The sequence below is a fragment of the Strongylocentrotus purpuratus genome, unplaced genomic scaffold (genome assembly GCF_000002235.5).
Source record: "Strongylocentrotus purpuratus isolate Spur 01 unplaced genomic scaffold, Spur_5.0 spur5_contig_852, whole genome shotgun sequence".
Classification (NCBI taxonomy): domain Eukaryota; kingdom Metazoa; phylum Echinodermata; class Echinoidea; order Camarodonta; family Strongylocentrotidae; genus Strongylocentrotus; species Strongylocentrotus purpuratus.
In genome coordinates, this window is record NW_022145560.1 from 25,723 (window position 1) to 47,500 (window position 21,778).

At 36.6% G+C, this 21,778-nt stretch overlaps 1 protein-coding gene across 1 annotated transcript; it reads left to right on the forward strand.

Moving 5' to 3' along the window:
- Positions 1-814: 814 nt before the first annotated feature.
- On the forward strand, positions 815-21,641 carry LOC105442905. Its single transcript, XM_030994758.1, has 9 exons — positions 815-940; positions 1,511-1,697; positions 11,159-11,222; positions 13,521-13,573; positions 14,468-14,629; positions 15,880-16,070; positions 16,637-16,714; positions 20,728-20,944; positions 21,595-21,641. Exons 1-9 carry the CDS (start codon positions 815-817, stop codon positions 21,639-21,641), a joined length of 1,125 nt encoding a protein of 374 aa, XP_030850618.1.
- The last annotated feature ends 137 nt before the right edge of the window (positions 21,642-21,778 follow it).

The following is a 21,778-nucleotide window of genomic DNA, read 5'->3' on the forward strand; positions in this document are numbered from 1 at the left end:
CTTTTTGTACCTCGGAGTGATGCTTACGTCAATTAAAAGACATTGAAATCAGTGATTGAATTTATTCGATTTATTTTGTTTCAGTAGTGTAGTTTTCATATATGCAAATGGGAATATACATACATGTAAGTTCGAATGATTTTACAAAGAGATAACGAGGGACCACGTCGTTCACCACCGGAGTGCGCGTCAGGTCGGGTAACACGGTATTTTGTGAAAACTTGTACTTAGTTCACGAAAGGTCGGGTAAATTTAAATGCAAATAATCACTTTTCTTCAAAGATGGTCCTTGAGATAAAGATACTATCTTTATATATGTTTATTTATGTTTATATATGTTTAGGCATAAATATTCATACATGTATGATACACCGCAAATAATACTAAAAAACAACAACACAAACCGTTTATTTGTGAAAACCATCCCATACAATCAGACAACGACGAACTGTCGATCGCTGGCCTTTCGGTATCTATTATCAAATCTTGTGTTTAAGTATAGGCCTATCGTATTAAAAAGCGTCTGGTGGAGGTGCTTTTTTTCGTAAATTTGCTTTAGGTTTTTTTTTTTTTTAAGTGTTGGGTAAACTTGCCCGGACACTTTGGCGGTAAGAGGGGTGTTTTTCATAACCGTTACATGCTAGAACCTTTTGGAATTAGGGCTTGATTATTCACTTTGGTTGCTTGGTTTGTTTGTCCAACCTGACTGCAAAGATAATATGAGTGCGCTTGTAAGTGAGCAACCAAGGACCGACGGCTTCATATTCTCAGAGGGACTTGGTAATAAGGATTAATGCCTTACAGAAGGGCACTAATGTGTCGAGTTGGTAGCGAACCCGGGACCTCCCGGTTACGAGACTACTGCTCTACCACTAAGCCCATCACGCCTCCTGCACGAAAGTTCGTGCGACCCGAACACGTGAAGATCCGCTGGAACGAAGTAAGCCGACAACAAGTCATAACAAAATTATATAGCCTAGGCCTCAAACACCACTTTTGCAAAGACTTTGGGCAATTTCAATTCCCTCAAATAATCTAATTAACAATAAAATTAATAACAACGATAATAATTACAATGACAAATGATGATAATTACAATGATTACAACAACAACAGCAGCAATAATATGATGATAATAAAAAATGATGATAATGATGAGAAATGTTAATAACAATGGAAGCAATTATAATGATATTAAATTGGATTCGAAAAATGATAAAAATTATAACTATAATGATAATAATATAATATGTTTATAATTTCCAAGAGTCTGATTAACAAACTATATGGAATTTATTTCTCTCCAAAAAACAATATTTTCAAAAAAAAGTGCTCTTTATTGTGATTCACTGAAGTATATCAATTATTCAAGTGCATCATACTCGCTGAAACCGCGATATTCTATTCCTCTCTAGAAATGTAGGCCTATACAGTTTCGAAACTAGCTCCACGCTTGTCGGTCTGTTTACGTCGAACTCTGTTTTAACTTGGTGTAAAGTTTTTTGCATAGGTTTTGGTGTATACCAATACTTTCACCATGAGAGAGAACAGAGAAACGGTGTTATTGGTTGGTTTACTGGCTATCATCAGCATCACCGCGTTGGTGCTTGGGATCGTCGGCTTGAGTAAATCCAACGGGGCGAGCACGGGCGAGGCGCAGCCAGTCAACGTATACACTTCTGGATCGTCCGATGCACGTATGTATGGACACATGCAGGGGCGGCGATTTCTTTTCACGACCGGGGGGGGGGGCGAAATGCGAGGGACGGAGAGCAGTGGCGTAATGAGCAAAAACGTCTTTGGGGAGGGGGGGGGGGGTGAAAAAAATCCGCATCACCACCACTGTTACATATTACATGCAGGCCCCATGGAACGTTTTTCAAAGTGGGGGGGGGGGGGGGGAGGGGGGTAAAGTATTTACGATAAAGTAGAGCGAAGCAAGTGGAGCATAAATTGGCGTGGGATCCAGGGGGCTCTGCCCCCTGGAAGCTTAGGGGTTTTTAGACATTTAATTACGGTCAGATGAGCATATTTTGATACCTTATTTGACACTGGCATACAGGTAACTAATTAGAGTTGGGCCCAGGGCCGAGCCCCCCAGAAGCTCGGGGGTTTTAGGCATTAAATTACGATCGGATGAGCATCCAGAAGCTGGCCCACCTTCGGGCCCTTGGTGCGGTCCAGAGGGCGGAGCCCCCGAAAGATCAGGGGTTTTAGGCATTTAATAACGGTCAGATGAGCAACCAGGGGGCAGAGCCCCGGAAGCTTATGGAAAAATCATGCCATGTTACCAACATTTGTAAATCACTGGTATCGAATTAGAAATAAACCACGTTTGAATTTTAATTGGGGGGCATCTCTCCCCCCCCCCCCCATCAGTAAGCCAGTGTAAGGGAGCATATAGTGAACGAAAGGGTGAAGGTGACGAAAGTGACTATACCCACTCACAGAACTTAGCAAAACTATGGTTTAAAAACAAACAATTTACTTTTTTCACACTTCACTTTTTTGCAATATTTACTCGTACATTTTGAAAGATATTATGTGAGGGAGCGTAGCTACCGAGCGAGGAAAAATTTGCATTTTTATTTTTCTAAACGTGCACTCTTTGGCCCCCCCCCCCCCCCTCCCAGAACCTAAAAGTGTTTTGCAGTCTTTAGTCAGTATTTGCTATACATTTCTTTTGCATTTTTCAAATTTCGAGGGGGGATTATCCCCCTCCCTTAAAAAAATTGAGGGGGGACGTGTCCCCCCCGTCCCCCCGGAATCGTACTATATTTATTGCCCATAAAGTTAGATATTCTCTATTTCTTTTTCGTGAAATGATGGTGTCAATATGGTTTATTCTTGATGGATACAATTTACATCCTCTCAGAACTTTCTGTGTGTTTTAGCAAAATCTTAAGAAACTACTGGTTCTGGAAATTTTGATCCCCTTTGAAAAAAATATACATTGAACTCACGATCGGATATAAAGAATAAAGGTACGCTGTGGGGGGGGGGGGTATTACTCAGACCAGTTCCCATTTGTAGGGATCATTTAGGGGGATTTTTTTCTCGAAATAAAGCAAATTTAGTTTTACAAATTTTAGATTTTGAAATTAGCAAAAAACTGGATCCATGTTTTGGGATATTTTTCTTAGAAATGGGACCTATGTTTTTGTGAAAAAGTGACCCATTAGAGCGGCATCCCCCCCCGTATATCTTAATATGTGAGAACCCCCTCCCCCCTCCCCCCCCGGGTGCGACATTTTTAAACCTAACCTTGCCATCCTGCGCTGCATATTAATATTTGAATATATGAATATTTGCATTGGTATACGATGTGGTGGAGATCAAAATGAAATCGGCCAGATTCTGTACTTTACCAGTATGTCGCATTGATTATGTACAAATTATGACCTGCGTAGTCATTCGTTTTAATACGGTAAGCCTCCCGATTTTCTCGCAATGTCATTCGTTTTAATTAAACATAGCTTTGCATTTGCATAATTTTTGTATGAAAATCTAATTATTTTATTTAATTTAATTATCACCTCTGATTCTGTGTGCGTGCGTATCATGAATATTTATGACTAGCGCATGACGTACGATTATTATCGAGCAAATCAAATGCAGCGATAGGATGGCAAGGTTAGGTTAAAAAAAGACGCCCCGGGTACACTCCTCTAATTTTCGATATTGAATCACAAGGATACTCTGTACCAGGCGCCGCGTACAAAAAAAAATAATTATACCAATGGCTGACCTAAAAAACTTGACCTTGCCCTCCCCAACGGGGCAAAATGTCAAATTTTCAAATTCCGAGACCCCCCCCCCCCAAAAAAAAGTGTCCTCTTACCCCCCCCCCCCCCCCCCCCCCCCGCTTATTCAGCGGCTGACTGAGTCGTTGCGAAATTTTCGGCCCGATTTAAAAATGTTAACCCCCCCCCCCCCTTGAAAAAATCCTGCGTACGCGCCTACTCTGTACAACAGGCCTACTCTGCTATCCAGGTTGGCCCCTTGGATTTTATTTCTTTGGAAAATACGCAACGACTGAATACCTTCCTTAATGTACATGTTTTTTGTATGCCAACAAAATTTCAAGTTTTCTCGGGACAACTTTTCTAAATAAGCAGTGACCTACTATTTCTACACAACACAACTATACAAATATTTCTACACCATATAATTTTACAATTTTTTCTACACTAAATTTCTGTTCCTATCAATCAATTACATTAATTTATTGCCAGAATATTTGATTTCTGTTATAACACGTTTTTTAGTGCTTCAACATTTTTCCCTACATTATCGTGACCTCACAATTTTATCCAGGGGGGTGTTTCACAAAGATCCTAAGTTGAACTTATCTCTAAGTTGGACTTAGCAATTATGTAAAGCCGTTTGCATCTATGAAATTATTTTGTAAAAGTTATTTTAAAAGGCAATAAAATGATGATTCAAATCATTCATATTTTATTTTATCAAGGAGATTTCATGTTCTTGACGTGGAATTTATAAAAAGTCTAAAATACCTCAATTTTCGCTTTTGAATATATTTTATTTTAAGGCTACAAATGGCTCTCCATAATATTTAAGTATACTTAGAGTTAAGTTCGAACTAAGGATCTTTGTGAAGCACCCCCCAGGGCATATTATTTTTTAATTATAATTCAATCATAGTGTACCGTTGCCCCCGGTTAAAAATAAGCTGCTATATAAATTAACTAGTAGTATCAATTTGAACGCAACCTAAATTAACAAACATATTATTATTTGGTACAGCTTTCTATATAGCCTTATTCCACAACAATATGTATCAACAAATCACAAATAATATCACAGGGGAAGATGGACCCGTAGAGGAGCCTTTATTATAAATCATGGAGTATTGCAAGTTAAAGATGAAGTTGAGTTCTGGTCTTGCGATTGCATTGTGAAAGAAACGGTGTGGAATCGATCAGAAAAGGTTGATCATCTAGCATATAAGAATTTGTGTGTATTGGAAGGTTCTGGAATCATCAAAATGATAAGAAATTTGGCCAAGTCTTGGTAAAGTTACAAGCACTGTACACAGAAAGATGTATATGGGACTACAAGAACACGTGGCGTAAAAAGCCGGCCCCCCGATTTTTACGATTTTACATGCATAATTAGAATATGAAGGCATTTGAAGAGCCATGCTTTTCAGGGAACATGTCTAATCTGATGTTCTTCCACACTTGCATAATAAGAATGAGTAACGCTCACAAATTATTTTTCACCTCTTCCCAGAACTCAACCTTCTCTTTAAGGGTCAGTTTGACTGTGTGCAATAACCACTTTATAGCCGTTTAGTCTATTCCCATATGGTCTACACACAGCCAGTCTACTATCCACATGGTCTCATAATCATTTCGTCTACTTATCATGGTCTAATTGGCCATTTAGGGTGATAGTCATTTGGTATAATTTCCATTTGGGAAATCTCCACTAAGTATACTACCCATTTGGCCTCTTACTTTTTTAGTTTAATTTCCAGTTAGTCTAAATCCCAGTTTTTCGAACGCTCATTTCGTCTACCATCCATAAGATCTAATGAACATTATTTTGATGATTATTATTATTTATGACTAAATGATTATTAGACCATATGGGTAATAGACTTATTAGAACTATACCAAATGGAAATTATACCAAATAAATATGAGCCTAAATGGTCATTAGACCGAATGATTGGACCATGTGGATTGTAGACTGGCTGGGTGTATAGACCATTTGGGAATATACAAAGTGGGTAATAGACGAACTGGTTGTAGCCCAAATGGCAATTCTCCCATTAGCTGCTTTCACACCAGATAATAGGAGTCACAAATGATAAATATTTGTCGACCTACCTTTTCGACCTTTCTCCACAATATCCATCCAATTTACATGAATAGATTTTTGGGGCTTTTCTTGTAACACACCGAACCATGTCTAGGTCAGTCTGGGTTTATTCGTCTGGCATTGTATAGCAGTATAGTGTAGTGCATTTATTTGCTGTTTATGTATTCGTGAAATAATCTATTCAGAGCTATTTTGTATCTTTCCTTGATTTTCCCCCTTTATAATAAGCACGATAAATGAAAATTTTTATGTTATTTTTGTTAGTCTGGGAATCACCTCGATAGGCCTGTTGGTCTTTGTGTTTCTTTCAAATCTTTGTTTATACATGTGTATTTGGGCATATATGTATATATATTATACATATATACATATAGGCCTATATGAACGCACAAACACACACGATTTTTTTCAAACTAATTTTGTTTTATTCCTCCAAATACAAACATACAATTTAATTTAAAAAATAAACGTTTTAAATATTGATTGCTTATACATATTAAACATAATTAAACAAAAACTCATATGCAGTATATATATATAACTGAGCAATAATTGAAAGTAAACTTAAAGTACATAACCATAAAGTTATAAGTCAATAATATAGTATTAACGACTACTTTGAGACAACTATTTCTCGAATATTAAAGCAGTCATTAATACTTTTATATGCCGAAAAAAAAGTCAACTTATGACACCACCTTGGCCTTTATCTAGTTTATCTGCACGGTTGTTTTTTATGAGTGTATATTTGAGAGGAGACTAAAAAATAAAAAATAAAAAATAAAAAACTTTTGTCGAAGATGGGATTCGATCTCTTGCGTACAAACATTAATGTAACTAAAATCACCGCCTTAGAGCGCTCGGCCATCGCGCACTGATACCATACTTTGCAGTTTTCTCTGATATATACATTAAAAATGGATTAAAAAACGGCTTCGCGTGCTGGATGCTTCGCGGCAGCTCCATTAAACGGGCCCTTCTTTTACTTTTGCAATGGTTACCGGGATTTTAGAACTATTTTTTAGAACTATTACATGGGTTTGGAATTTTACCGGGAATTTTACAGGAATAGTTAAAGTTTATGAATGCAATTTCGAACATTCAGATGGCTGGATTTCTTAAGTGAGGTATATAATACATATTATTCACTTATAGTAACAAAAAAATATTATTAAAAAACTGGAGGTTATTTTACTGATAATCCCAGATCCCCCTCCCTAACTTTTTTTTTTTTAACAATTTTGTTTTATTTCTCCAGATGTGTAATACAAACCATGACATACAATTGAATAAAATAAACGTGTTCAATATTGATGCTTTTACATAAACATAATTAAACACAAACTTATTTGCAGTATAATATAACTTAGCAACAAAGTAAACGTATAAGTACCTAAACATAATATGTCAATTGTAAATGTTATTTACTTATATATTACAAAAAAACTTAAACAAATCTGGAGGTAATTTTACTGAAACAATCCTGCCCCTCCCTGCCCCCTCCATCACACAAACATACTCACCCTCTATCACACAAACATACTCACCCACCCACACACATACTCACCCACCCACCCACCCACCCCCCCCCCCCCCACACACACACACACACAGTACTCACTCAGTGGATGTCTGCCAACATTCTCAACTCAAGAAAAATATACTAAATAAGTTATCCAGGCCGCAAAATCGAGTTACACTTTTAACAGGCTCACGGTGGAGAAGAAAGCAAATCTTAATTAATCTTAAGCTGCTCCCACTTTCAGAAATGTGATCCTAGCTTTCCCATTTTAATTGCTATTTTCTCTTCCTCATCCCTATACTTAAAAATGCTTTTTTTTCATCTTTTCTAAAGTTAGTACTCGCCCCCCCCCCCGATCTTGACATAAATGTAACATACTTCACCATGAAAATGATAGTATTACACATTTTTATTCTATATGAACTACCTACCAACCCAACAAATATATCTCGCCATTCTAAATCTTTAATTTCATCTAACTCAAAAAGTTGTATTAAAGCCTGCCATATCCTTTGAACGCTCCCACAAGATAAAAATAAATGTTTGTATGTTTCTATTTCCTGCTTACAAAACGAATATAAATTATCACCAACAAAACCAAATCTATGAAGATGCTCATTAGTGTATATGGCTCCATGCAATAATTTAAATTGAAATTCACGTTGTTTTCTAATGAGTATAGTAATTCTTGGTCTAACAAATATTTCTTTTAATTCTTTATCTATAAAATCATAATCATTTTGCCCATCCCTTACCTGCAAATCATACGTTTGTTGCAGTGCTTTGATAAAATAATCATAGATTGTTCTTGAATCCACATCCACAAACTGTATTTTTTTACTAGAAATATGGAAATAAGTATTAAAGCTTATCAAATCAACCTCGAGGAATTCTATTAACCCTGAATCATCCTTCCATAACCTGGGTATCGCATCATAAATATCAATAATCATAAGCAAATTATTACCTTTCATACCGAGGTTCATAAAATATTTAACAGACTTAACATGACCTTTCTCAACCAAATGATTCAGTTGAACAATCCCTCTTTCAAACAAGTATCTATCAAATATACTTTTCCCATTTATACATATATTCTGATTATTAAAAATAATTGGATTAATATAACCCTCCAAATATCTTAAATTACTTGTCTCTTGCCATGCTTGCAACATTTCCATATAGTATGGTGGAATATCTAAAACGAGTTTAATCTTTTTAAAATCATAATCACATTAAAAAAAAAAATCTACCACCCACAAACTGTAAGCAATGATCAAAAAACAATTTCCATCCCAAACTTTTCTCTCCATATAAAAGACGTTTTATCCACATTATGCGCTGTATTTTAACGGACATTTCAAAATTAATCATTATTAATCCTCCAAAGTCATAATCCTGATACATTATTGCCCGTTTAATTCTATCTTTCCCCCTCCATATGAATTCAAATGAAATTTTTGCAACTTCTTTATATACCCAATGAGGGACAATAACGAGAGATGAAATATAATTTAATTTTGAAAGCGCATAAGTTTTTAGCAAATGTATTTTACCCATAATAGTTAAATCTCTTTGTTTCCACCATACAAGCAATTTTTTTATTTTACTTAGACTTTCTTTATAATTCAAATCCTCTTTTAATCTTCGATCTAATGAATAACTAACCCCTAAAATATGTATTTCCTTAACCAAATTTCCAAATAAAGGCCCATCAGGTTTGTTCTCATCCTCACCCATCCACATAATATGTGTCTTTGTTTTATTCACTTTAAGACCACTAATTTGTTCAAATGATTCAAAAATATATTGCAACCTTCTAACCGAATCAATATCCTTCAAAAATATTGTCATATCATCTGCATATAACACTTGCCTAATTTCAGATTTTCCAAATGTAATCCCTTTAATACCGTTGTCCCTCCTTACTGCATGCGCCAAAATTTCGATGGCAACCAAAAACAAATATGGCGATAATGGATCCCCTTGCCTTACTCCCCTTTCTATTTCAAAATACCCCGTGGAGTGACCACCGTTCATAACACAACTACTTATCCCTTTATACAATAATTTTACCCAAGAGCAAAATGAATCTCCAAAACCGAACAATTTCAATATTTGAAATAAATATCTATGAGATACAGAGTCGAAAGCTTTCTCAAAATCCACTGCACACAAAAACCCTTTCCCTTGTTCCCCATAATGCATAGAATAAAATAACAAGTCATCTATCAATCGTACAGCTTCCCCAATATTTCTATCTTTTATATATCCAACTTGATCATGATGAATTATTTCATTTAAAACCTCTTTCATTCTTTTTGCTAGAACTTTAGATACAATTTTATAATCTACATTCAAAAGCGTGATGGGTCGATAAATTTTTATGGAGAGTATCTTTTGCTTCCTTCTCAATTAAGGTAATTACCCCTTGTTTTTGAGATGCCGTTAATTCCCCCCTTTTGTATGTTTCATTCAATACTTCTACTAACAAATCACCCAAAGCTGGCCAAAAAGTATAATAAAATTCAACTGTGAACCCATCATTTCCCGGGGTTTTATTCAATTTCATTTCTTTTAAAACTTTCAAGCATTCATCTTTAGTTAATTTACCTTCACAGATTTCCCTATTGTCTTCATTTAACTTTGAAATATCATTAAAAAAGAAAGGGTCGTTTTGATTTATATCAGCCCTTAAAGAATATAAATCTTTATAAAATAGTTTAATTTCCTTTAAAATTTCCTCCTTATCTCTAGTAGTTTCCCCATTTTCTTTGTACACCTCCCTAATTACACTTTTCCTTTTATTCGATTTTAACAACTGTTCAAAATATTGCGTATTGTTTTCTCCATCTTCAAACCAAGGTGCTCTTGATCTAATATTTTAATGCCCTGTCGAGAAAAATCATACAATTTATTTAGTTTATCCCTTTTCTCCTCAATACAATCAACAATATATTTAGTGGGTCCCACTACCAGTTCGCCTTCTAAATCCTTGATTTGTTTCTCTAACAGTTCAATTTCAACCCTCCTTGCTTTTGCCTTTTTCCGCGAGTATGTTATAATAAATTCTCTCATTTTCATCTTTAAAAAATCCCAAAATACTAATTTATTCAAAATCTGTAATGACCATTCAGCTTTTAATTCCTGTATTTCCTTATTCATCTCTTCAACAAAATCTTTATCCATACATAAACTACTGTTAAATTTCCAATATGATTTCCCCAAAACAAACTTATCAACCAACACAAACAAACATACACACACACACGCACACACACACACACACACACACACACACACACACTCCTCAGTGGATGTCTGCTAACATTCTCAACTCAAGAAAAATATACTAAGTATGTAAGTTATTAGCCAGGCTGCAAAATAGAGTTACACTTTAACAAGCTCACGGTGGAGAGGAAAACCAATCTTAATTAATACTAAGCTGCTCCCACTTTAAAAAATGTAATCCCAGCTTTCCTATTCTAATGGCTATTTTTCTTTTCCTCATCCCTATAATCAAAATAGTTTTCTTTATCTTTTCTAAAGTTGGTACTTGTCCCGCCGATCTTGACATAAATATAACATACTTCACCATGAAAATTAAAGTATTACATATTTTTATTCTATTTGAACTACCTGCCAACCCAGTCACACACACACACACACACACACACACACACACGCACACACACATACATATGTTGATTGTTAACCAAAAGGAGAAATAAACTTGAATTGAATTGATTTGTCTTAAATTGTCCTTTTTGTCTTTCTTTGAACCAGGTACTAGTAACGAAAAGATCTGGATGATTGCAATTGGCCACTACGGTAGCAACATTGAATACTTGTAAGTTAACTTTATAATAAATAGGCCATTATCGTCCAACTCGCAAAGTTACTACAGGGGGTTCATGATGTTGTCAGTGATTCAGCTTTTTTCCTACTAAATATGGTTTAAAGTTATATAACCTTGTAATTTCCTTGTAAATATGTTTTTAAAGTTACATAACCTTGCCATTTCCTTGTAATCAGTTGTGTACATTACCATGTTTTTTGTTGTTGTAAATGAACGTCTTGATCTCGGTTGGCGGACTCTGGGACCTGCGTGTTTTGGGGGCTCTGCGCGCGTCATACTGTATCGTACCCATGATCGTATCCTACCATCTTTCATGTTTTGAATTGCGCGGATCCTTGAAACACGTTGGTCTCTTTGCAAATCCGCCGGGATTGAGAGGTCCATCCTTCACAGAGGCCCCACTCACAAGCATTGCTTTAGGGGGTCTCATTTTTGATTATGTTTGTTATTCATGATTGCTATGTCATGGTTTTTTTAATTTTTAATAAACTGAACTGAACTGAACTACGCCCAAAATGTGTTTACATTTTAAGCACTTGCTATCTCAGAAATCCCCAAGCAACATAATGAAAAGAAGGGTTTCAATAGGCTATTATATGAAAACATCAGTCAGCTAGATAAAACAAAAACATGAACAAAAGACAGTGGTATGCCCTCACCCACTTAGTACCTTATTGCATTAACATCTCATAATCGATGTTTTATCATAACTTAATCACAATTATAATTAATAAATGAATGACACATATTGTAAAGCTTAGATCCTCCTCTTTTATATGATGTATATATGATGCATATGTTATGCATGAGTGATTAAAAACAATTTGAAGAAAGGGTATCAAAAAATCATTTGGCGAACGGTATCTTTATTTCAAAGAGAAAATCACATTTCAGAAATTTGGGTTTCTGCCTTTTCATATGACACCTCAATCAGGAAAAATGAGCAAGGAATAACAAAGTTATGTTTGTTTAAAGTAATGCTTGCATTTCCATAATGTTATTAAACCAATTAGTTTTCACTGGCTGCCTGCCGTAGTAAACAAACAAACAAACTCCGTTTCGTGCATGACGATTAGCCCCGAGATCAGCCGTGCATGAAGTCTATCGTCTTCAAGTTCTTTGTTGTTAGGGCAGCTAGCAGACAGCTAGTGGAACGGATTCTCGGGGTGATTATGATTACATGTAGAATGTTATTGATACCGGTGAGGCTACCCTGGATAAATACGACATAATCTATCATAAGGATTATTATTACAATTTATTTGACGTTCTTGTATAGCTTCCGGTGTACGCCCCTTTGTGTACTCAGACGCATCCCACGCAACGGCCCACTTCTCCCCAAGTTCAATATAATTATTATCTTCGTCGGGCTTGTACGTGTGTCATATCGATCTACGTGCCAGGGCCTCATTTCAGAAAACTTGTCATCAGTGACAAATGACAGTTTTTCTTATAAGCTAGTGAAGTCCTTGCTTCTGATTTGTTATCAGCAGATTTGTCAGTGATTTTTGTCATTTGTCATTGAAAAAAGTCTTTGTCAAACGGATACCTGGCTGTTTGGGGTTGTTCGAATGCACATTTTTGGAAGTTCGGCGGATAGCCAGAGTATTTATGAATAGTAAACGAAATTATTTGAAACATGCCATTAAATTTCATAGGAAGGCCAGTGCCTGAGGAGTGGCAGCTTTGCATGAATAAGTATATTGCAGTGAAGGTATGAAGTGAACATTATTTCCCTGTTGGATTCGTCTTTGTACCTTACTATAAGGCCTACACAAAAAACTGTTGTATTGCCCTTTAAGTGCCGGAACCTGGGTCGGTCGGTCGGAGTTCCTTGTTTCCCCCCCCCCCCCCCCTCAAAACAGCGAACGTAGACCCTAAAACAATTAAAACCGGGAACGTCGCCCAAATCTTGTTGGTTGTTATAGCTGGTGCAGTGTATGGTATATATACGTACACGGGTCTACTTGTTTACGCTAGCAGGATTTCGAAGGATTTCGAAGCCAGAAGACGAGTGAGAATTTTTGAATAATTTGATGATTGTTTGGATTTATATCCCATTTAAACAAACAAAATACATATTTGTGTATTCATTAAACATGTTTTATGTAATAAAAGGGGAAAATATTAAAAAGCCCACCATTGATTTGGGGGTCGGTCGCAAAGGGGAATACAACATCTTCTTTTTACCCCTTTTTAGGCTTGCGTCTCTCATAATGTCGTTTGTCTACCAATATATTCGCGTTCTCATTGACCTTTCTTGACCTTGACCTTTGATCTTTGACGCAGGGATGAAGAGACTTACACGATCCGGGGATTTAATCCAGATATAGTGGATGCGGGTAAGAAACACTCGGTTTTTATCGAAAATAATATCGCTAGTGATATTCGTTTGTCTCGCAATGTATTCGTGCGCCGTTGCAACACTTCGTCAGGTGATAAAATATATTGTAAGCAAGCGTCTTTTATACTCGACGGGTATTGCGAGACAAACGAATATCACTAGCGATATTATTTTCGATACTATATCCGCAATGAGTAATATATTTAGAACTACTCGGTTTTTAGTTGGGCATTAGCAGCTAGAAGCGTCGCTAAATAGGGGGAGGGGTTTATTTGTTTAATTGGCAGGCCGGAGTTCCCACCTCAACCATCAATTTTTCTATCGGCAAATTCTAAGTTTTGAATTGTTTGCAAGTCTTATCTTTTTGTCTTTCTTTCCTTTTACTTGCTTGCTTCCTTGATGGCCAGAAAATTTTAATCTGACCCCATAAAAAAAAACCATTGTGAAATTCTTACACCCCCCCCCCTCCCCCACCCCCCCCCCCCCTCCAAGTCCCACCTCGAAAATTTCTAGTGATGCTCCTGGTAATGAAGGATGTACCAAAAACACATATTCACAATGTAGTTAAACAAAAATATAGACTTAAAATTTTAAGATTTTGAATAAGTCAAATAATTGATGTAATCGAATATTTGTAACAGAATACTAAAGCGGTTTTGCTTCATTGCTATATATATTTTTATATTAATGAGCGAACATCTGCAATCCTATGGTTATAAACAAAATAGATACAAACTCCATGATTAAACTCTCCGTTCTAAGCAGTGTATCAATCTACACCACATAAACTTTCTGAACAGGTTCACAAAATATTGATTTCTATCCTTTTCTCTGTAAACGGTTCTTACTATTAACACAGGCAAGTGCATCAACGTTTCATAACCTGTATCAGTTTATTTACTTCTCTTTCAATTAATATCACAAGTTTGCGCCATCGCTAACAAGAACTGCAAATTGGTATACGACGTCTATGGCAACTGCTGGGACAGCAACGCAGGCCAGCGGCCCAGGGGCGGCCAGGGGCTAATGGGAGGCTGGTATGACGGGTGCTCGGGTGAGTAGATAATAAAGTTCTAATTGCAAAGGGCATTTTCTCTAAACTTACTTCTCTCCACCCAGGTTGTGAATGGGTTCCTGCTAGGATGTGAATGCTACTGTTATTAGATTGGTAGTGCACCGAGTAAAGAAGAGTAAAGGCTGAAAAAGTGCAGGATTGTAGATACTGTGTGCATGAACAATTAAAGGGACTTGGTAACATTGTTCAGATGAGAGATAGTGATGCTAAGGTAGTGACTTCAATGCTAGATGTACAATTAAAGATAATCTGACAAATTGAGTGAAAACGGACCATTATTCATGCCATGGTACAAATTGAGAAAAACTGATCTGATCGATTCCTTAATTCTCCCAACTATATTAGTACAATTTAATTACATTTTATGTGAATGTAAATCGTCACAAAGCAATAAAATGGCTCTACATTCCATTCCAGACATTTCAGTGTTGACAGATTTTTTATAGCCTGTTTTATGTCTTTTTTTTTATGGAAAAACGGTTTGGAAAATTCAAAAATGGTTGGGAGAATTTACTGTTAATCACTTTTAGAGGGTGTCGTACATCGACGCCTTCAAAGAAAACCATAGATATCTTTGTGGTTTGAGAATTTTGTCAGGATTTTTTGCTTGTCAGAGGGTCAGTACAGTAGAAGAAATAGAGTAAGTAACATTTTATACAAAAATTAAGCAATTTTTTCATCAACCTTCAACAATATTACCGAGTCACTTTAAATACTTCCAGGGGCGGATCTAGGGGGGGGGGGGGGGTTAGGAAGTTTAACCCCCCCCCCCCCCCCTGGGGCCGGCCCCCCAAAAAAGTAAATCATTTTTTTTTTTTTTTTTTTTTTTTTTGCGTGGCAAAATGATTTTTTTTTGTAGTGCTTTTTACCCCCCCCCCCCCCCCCCGAAATTTTGGTCGGCACTTTTTTCAAATTTCGGGGTGCAAAATGATTTTTTTTTTTTTTTTTTTTAGTATTCACTATATGAGAATATGCAGTCCTGATATATAATTTCCAAAGGGGAATAGTAAATAGGTCGGTCGATTGTAGTCGAGAAACATTGTTTTAAAGCTTGAGAGGGAGCGATACAAAAATAAAGAGTTTATTATTTACAATACTATTTCATCACTTTAGACTCGATTTGAACCGCTACAACCACCATTGAATATTGTAAAATCGCAAATGCTTCGAATTATGTTCATTGAACCTAATTCATGACCATTATACTAAAACTTTGTATTACCTTTCAGGTTGGATCCAAACATTTGACCGTCTGCTGACATACTCCTTCACCAAACCTTTCATGGAACCTAACAAAGTTACAATGTATGCAAAGAGCGGCAGCACACTCTCATACGATGATGTGACAAACCTGAATGTGGGGTTCGTTGATGGCTGGGCCTACGATGAGTTCTGTCTAGCCCGATACACGGACATTGCGGTATAGTTGGATTTTATTTTTATTTTATTTTGATAAATTTGTTTTAATTTGATTAGATTTTGTTTTGTTGTGATTTGATTTGGACAGGTTTGATTTGATTCGATTTAATTCGATTTCGATTCGATTCGATCTCTCAATCTCTATCTCTCTTTCTCTTTCTCTCTCTCTCTCTCTCTCTCTCTCTCTATCGTGTATGCCTACCATCGTTTTGCTGTTTATTTATTTATTTCATTTTATTTCTAATTTTTTGTCAGGGTAGCCCATTGACCAATATGTAGTGTTCTTCCATGGGTCCCTGAATAAACATGAACATATTAACATTAAAAAGCATAACGTTGATACAGAACACTTAAAATAAATTCTATAGTACATTTTAAGATTTAACACAGCAGTTAATAGACGTGGCACAAACGAATACTCGTTTGCAAAATAATCATATATCATTAACCTAGTTCAACTGTAATGTCAATAGAAAAATGCTGTATAGTGGGAGCTAAGTTACCCTTTTCCCGATATGAATCAATAAAAAATAATCATAAATCTGATGGCCTTTTCTTTCGTTGCAGGGTTCGAGTCTGCGTCAAGACCAGATCATACATATCGCCTCATCAGATAGACTAGTTGAAGCACTCAACACTGGAGAGGTTAGTATATAAGGCCTACAAAAAAGATGTTGTATTGCCCTTTGCGACCGACCCCAAAATCTTGAAATCGGCTTTTAAAAAATAAAAAAAATCCGTTTTTTTAAGAAGAAAAAAGTTTTCATCATCATCAACTTCAGGTTGGCACTGTAAAGCGCTGTTGTGGTCTTCACGAGAGCACGCCATGCAACTCTTTCACCTGCCATTTGTGTTGCACCTTTCATTCCTTGTCCAGACACTTTCTTGATATCATCAAAAAGTTTCAAAATATTCTAAACTGAGAAATAAAGCCCAAAGAGAGAGTTTTTAAAAAAAATGTGAAAAAAACAAATTCCGACTGACCGACCCATGTTTTGGCACCCAAAGGGTAATACAGCATTTTTTGGGTAGGCCTAAACTTGGGGTACCGCTGATTTGATTTGATGTGAATTGATTTGATTTATTGATTTCTGCTTTTTGTCCATACAATAATAATCAGTAACAATATGAACATTTTGTACAGTGTGGTAATATTTTTTTCAAATCACAATGAGTGATTTCAAGTTGGGTGTTTAAGGCTGGTGTTAGTGTTTAATAAACACTAACACCAGTCTAAACACCGAAATGGAAAACAGCTGGTGTTAAGGCTTTGACCTCTGAATATCGTCAACTTCCGGTAGCTAGTGTTATCGATTTTGCAAAATTGTCGTCTGCTGAACCGACTTTGGAAAACTACATGGGGTATGGACTTTGTTGCGTGTTAACTAGTAATCCCACATAATTCCCTTTTTTAATTAAACTACTAAAAAGCAGTATCCCTCCAGACAAGAAAACACTTAATAAATGATCACATCCAGACAAATTGCTCATGGTTAAAAACTGGTTCTATATTCTATAATTTCACATAAGAAACAATGATTACAGAATTATCAGAAACCTCTTCTGTCTATCTCAACAGCGACAGACAATTAAACTATCACTAGGCCCTTGGTAGTTACTATTAATAATCAAACATAGATAACTTCCAACAGCACATTAATGTAAAGGAGACTCAACTTAGTCACTATGGTATTAATGATTACCGCTTAATACAAGTCTCGAAATATCAGGAGTCCTGTTCAGTACAACTTAAGACAGTACTAAAACAAGTCAGTTAAATATCATTCACACTGCCTGAATAATAACAGTCAAGAAAATACTACACAAATCTAAGCTAGACAGCGTTTAGATTTACTTACATAGGCACGAAATATTGTGGTTCAAGAAACCACTAAACAAATCTCTACTTGTGTATGTGTACGGAAGGCACAACACGAGAATACAACAATATATCGGTGGATCTAGACTATAGCAGATCTAGATCAGTAGACCAGGTATAGGCCTAGAACTAGTGCAATTATAAACATGTAAAATATGTGTTAGTAAGCGTACGCACTCAACAACAGGCACTCAGTCAGTCAAAATAAGGCATCACAATGATAAACAATGCAAAGCATACATCACAATATAATTAACGTTACGTGAGTCATTGGAGTTGAATTCAGAGTAGATCTTCTTCAAGTTCTAGAAAGATGTAGAAACTAGCTAGTCGAAAACAGTGGTCGATGAGCTGGTTGTCGATCGCGTAGGATATGCAGACGATGATCGACGCTAGGTGAATACCACGATGATGAAGACGATGTTGAAGACAACGATGATGAGAACAATGATGAAGACGACGCTGGTGAAAACAGCGATGATGAAGTCGACGATGAAGACGACGCTGGTGAAGACAGCGATGATGAAGTCGACGATGAGGAAGACAACGGTGATGAAGACGATGATGAATCAGTTAACAGATGAATACAATGATGATGCAGTCAATGTCAATAGATCAACTTCAGTAACTTGCGATGCAGGTCGAAGAATCAAATGTCGAGACAATATATATCATATGAAGTCGATGATAAAAGGTTGTCAAACAATAATGCAGGTGAGAAAAACGTTAGATCATATTAAATGTTCTATTCTCACTGCTGGTGAATTAAAGTGTCGTCAATGCTGAACATCGAGAGAGTCAAAATATATCTTCAGTGGCGGATCCAGGGGGGGGGGGTTGGGGGGTTGCAACCCCCCCCCCCCCCCCCCCTTGGGCGGCCCAAAAAAAAAAAAAAAAAAAAAAAAGAAAAAAAAAGAAAAAAAAAAAGAAAAAAAGAAAGAAAAAAGAAAAAAGGAAGAAAAAAAGAAAGAAAAAAGAACGCACGCTGGAGAGAAACCCTTTCAAGTGCAAATATTGTGAGAAGATATTCAACTCATCTGGTAACTTAACCAAACACATGATAACTCTGGATATAACTATGTATTAAACTGTTACTTGATTTAAAAAGAGGTTATCATGCACTGCTTTTTATGGTCTCCATTGTGTTAATAGATGCCAGGAAAACATCACTTACGGGGTTCAAATAAACACCCCCCAAAAAATCGGCTCGCCGCTTCGCGGCTCGTGGACGATGCTCCGCATCGTCATTATTTTGGTCAAACCCCCCCCCTTAGCAAAAAGCTAGATCCGCCCCTGATCTTGCAAAACGTACAAAATGTAAATAGGTGAGCACGTCCACCAGGAATGGTCCGGGGACGTAGCAGTTCAATCCTCGTTGGATACAATTTTCTAGGTACAATAATCGACACAATAACAGCATGTGTGTATACCAATATTAAAACAGCTCACTGATTCCCGCACAGGAAAATCAGAAAAGCGCCAATCAACTACAGCGCGATTGGTTCAAAACACGCGCACATGTATGTTAATTAAGCACGTGATCTAAATACTTATGAATAAATACGCGTACATCTATGTTAATTCATCATGTGATGAAAATACTAATGAATAAACATCGTTATATAATAAATCGAGTTAAAACCAGTTCTGAGGACATGGCGTAATACCAAATCCTCGAACTCTCAATGACTTCTAAAGCGGCCATTTTGTATTAAAAACACAATATGTATACCAGTGAATTATAAATGAATGCACTGTAACATTAGTCGCTACACGACCTTTGTGGCTGGTGTTAATGTTTGACGTACAAATGTCCTATTCACTAACACTAGCCCCTAGGGATTAAGCAAATGTTGATTTCAAGTTCGGTGTTAGTGTTGTACCGCACAACAGTCAACGCACGAACGACGCCAATTTATTGTCTGACGATCAAATACAAATTTGTGAAACAGGTAATTCATATATTCTTTTGTGTAAAATGAGTTATTTTATAAGACCAGAGAAATAGGTGTAAATTTATTCTGTACTTTTCATGATATATTAAGTTTGTATGTACTATTTTTAAATCATCGTCGTGAAATCAAGTATGTGGTGACGTCACAGCTGGTGTTAAGCTATCGATTTTGATATCGGTATCGGGCTCTTAATTTCATCAGCAAATATTTCGCTCGATTTAAGAGCTCTTGACTGCTCTTAACACTAACACTAACACTAACACCCAACTTGAAATCACTCAATGAATAACACAATTTATGAAACAAAATGTTGAGAACGATCGATTGATTCCCAAATGTTGAGGGTTGGCAAGCCATTCATCCACATTTGCCGCTCTCCACATTGTGTACCTGGCAAATTCTGGGGGTAATGATTTATTGTAGGGCGCCCTCAGGAAGAACAGCACTGATACTGATTCGGATTACGTGGTTTACAAAGTTATCATCATTGTCGTTGTAATAGTTATCATTAATATTATGTATATTTATAATAACTGTTTTTATTATTATCACTATTGTTGTCATTATCATCATAATAATTATTATTATTGTCATCACTATTGATATTATTATTTTCGTTATTACCGGTAGTATTATTAATGATGATGAAATAAAACCGGCCCTACTTTTTTCTATATTTCCTTAGGCTATGCCATCTTTGTTTCAGTCCTCACGCAGTAAACCAGCGCTTTGATAAGAATCACGCCGCCAAACTTTCGAAATCCATGATTAGGAATCAGAAACTGGGACTACTTAATTACTTTCTTTTTTCGTTATGTCTGTAGGTCGATGTCATCTTTGTCTCAGCCCTAGCTCAATACGATACCGCCTTGATGAGAATCACGCCCTCAGACTTCCAGAATAAGTGTCTGAAAGGAGGGAATTCAGTCATGACACGTCACAATAACCCCGATTTCGTCAACTGGTGGAACGACGCGTTTGATCGTCTTGTCCAGAGAGGGCGCTATGACGAAATCTGCAAAACAGTCTCTGAGAGGCATGGTAAGATAAAACTAAGTGATGCAATACAAAATGTCAGGCCCGTCGGGAGAGAGAAATAGAAGAGGGGAAGGGTAAAAGAAAGAGAAAATGGAGAATGGAGAGGATTGGGGAGAGTCAGATAGAAAGGGGAGAGAGAGAGATAGGGGAGAGAAAGAAAGAGAAAAAAGGGGGGGACTATAGAGATCGAGGAGGAACAAATCAACTATTTACGCTTAAAGACCGTCAATACTACTGGGCCAGAAGGGATTAAACCACCCAGCCAGGTTACTGACAGGCGGCTATGTCATCAACTCAGCTCTCAACTAACATAAGAAAAAGAGGATCATGGGACACCAACAGGCACCGATTGGGGAAGTTTTTTTTATATAGAGGGAGCAAGAAGCTACAAGTAGGACAGTGGGGTTTAAACACAGTACCTAAAGGGGGTGTTCGTGTTATATCTTCAGGTAACAAATAACGTTTTTTTTTTTCGTTTTTTTTTCTCGAAACAACGTATCTTTTCTAATACTGAATAAAAGCTACCCTTATTAATATCCAAAGTTAATAACTAATAATCAATACATGGTGATGGATTCCTTTATGTATGATGATTATGCCTTGTTATTATGCAGTAATTCATTTGTTTAAACATTTTTTCTCTCCTTCTATAGGCCATATCCAAGGGCGGGATTATACTGAGCTTTGCATCGGCTATTAGCACACTTCTGATTGGAGGACAGCGTTTATCACGTGACTGCAGACATGTATATGACGCCATTTTGTTGACGTCATTCTCCTTCAGCGCCTTCCACTTTCCATATAATTGTTGTCATCACTTTTAGTGATGCAGCAATT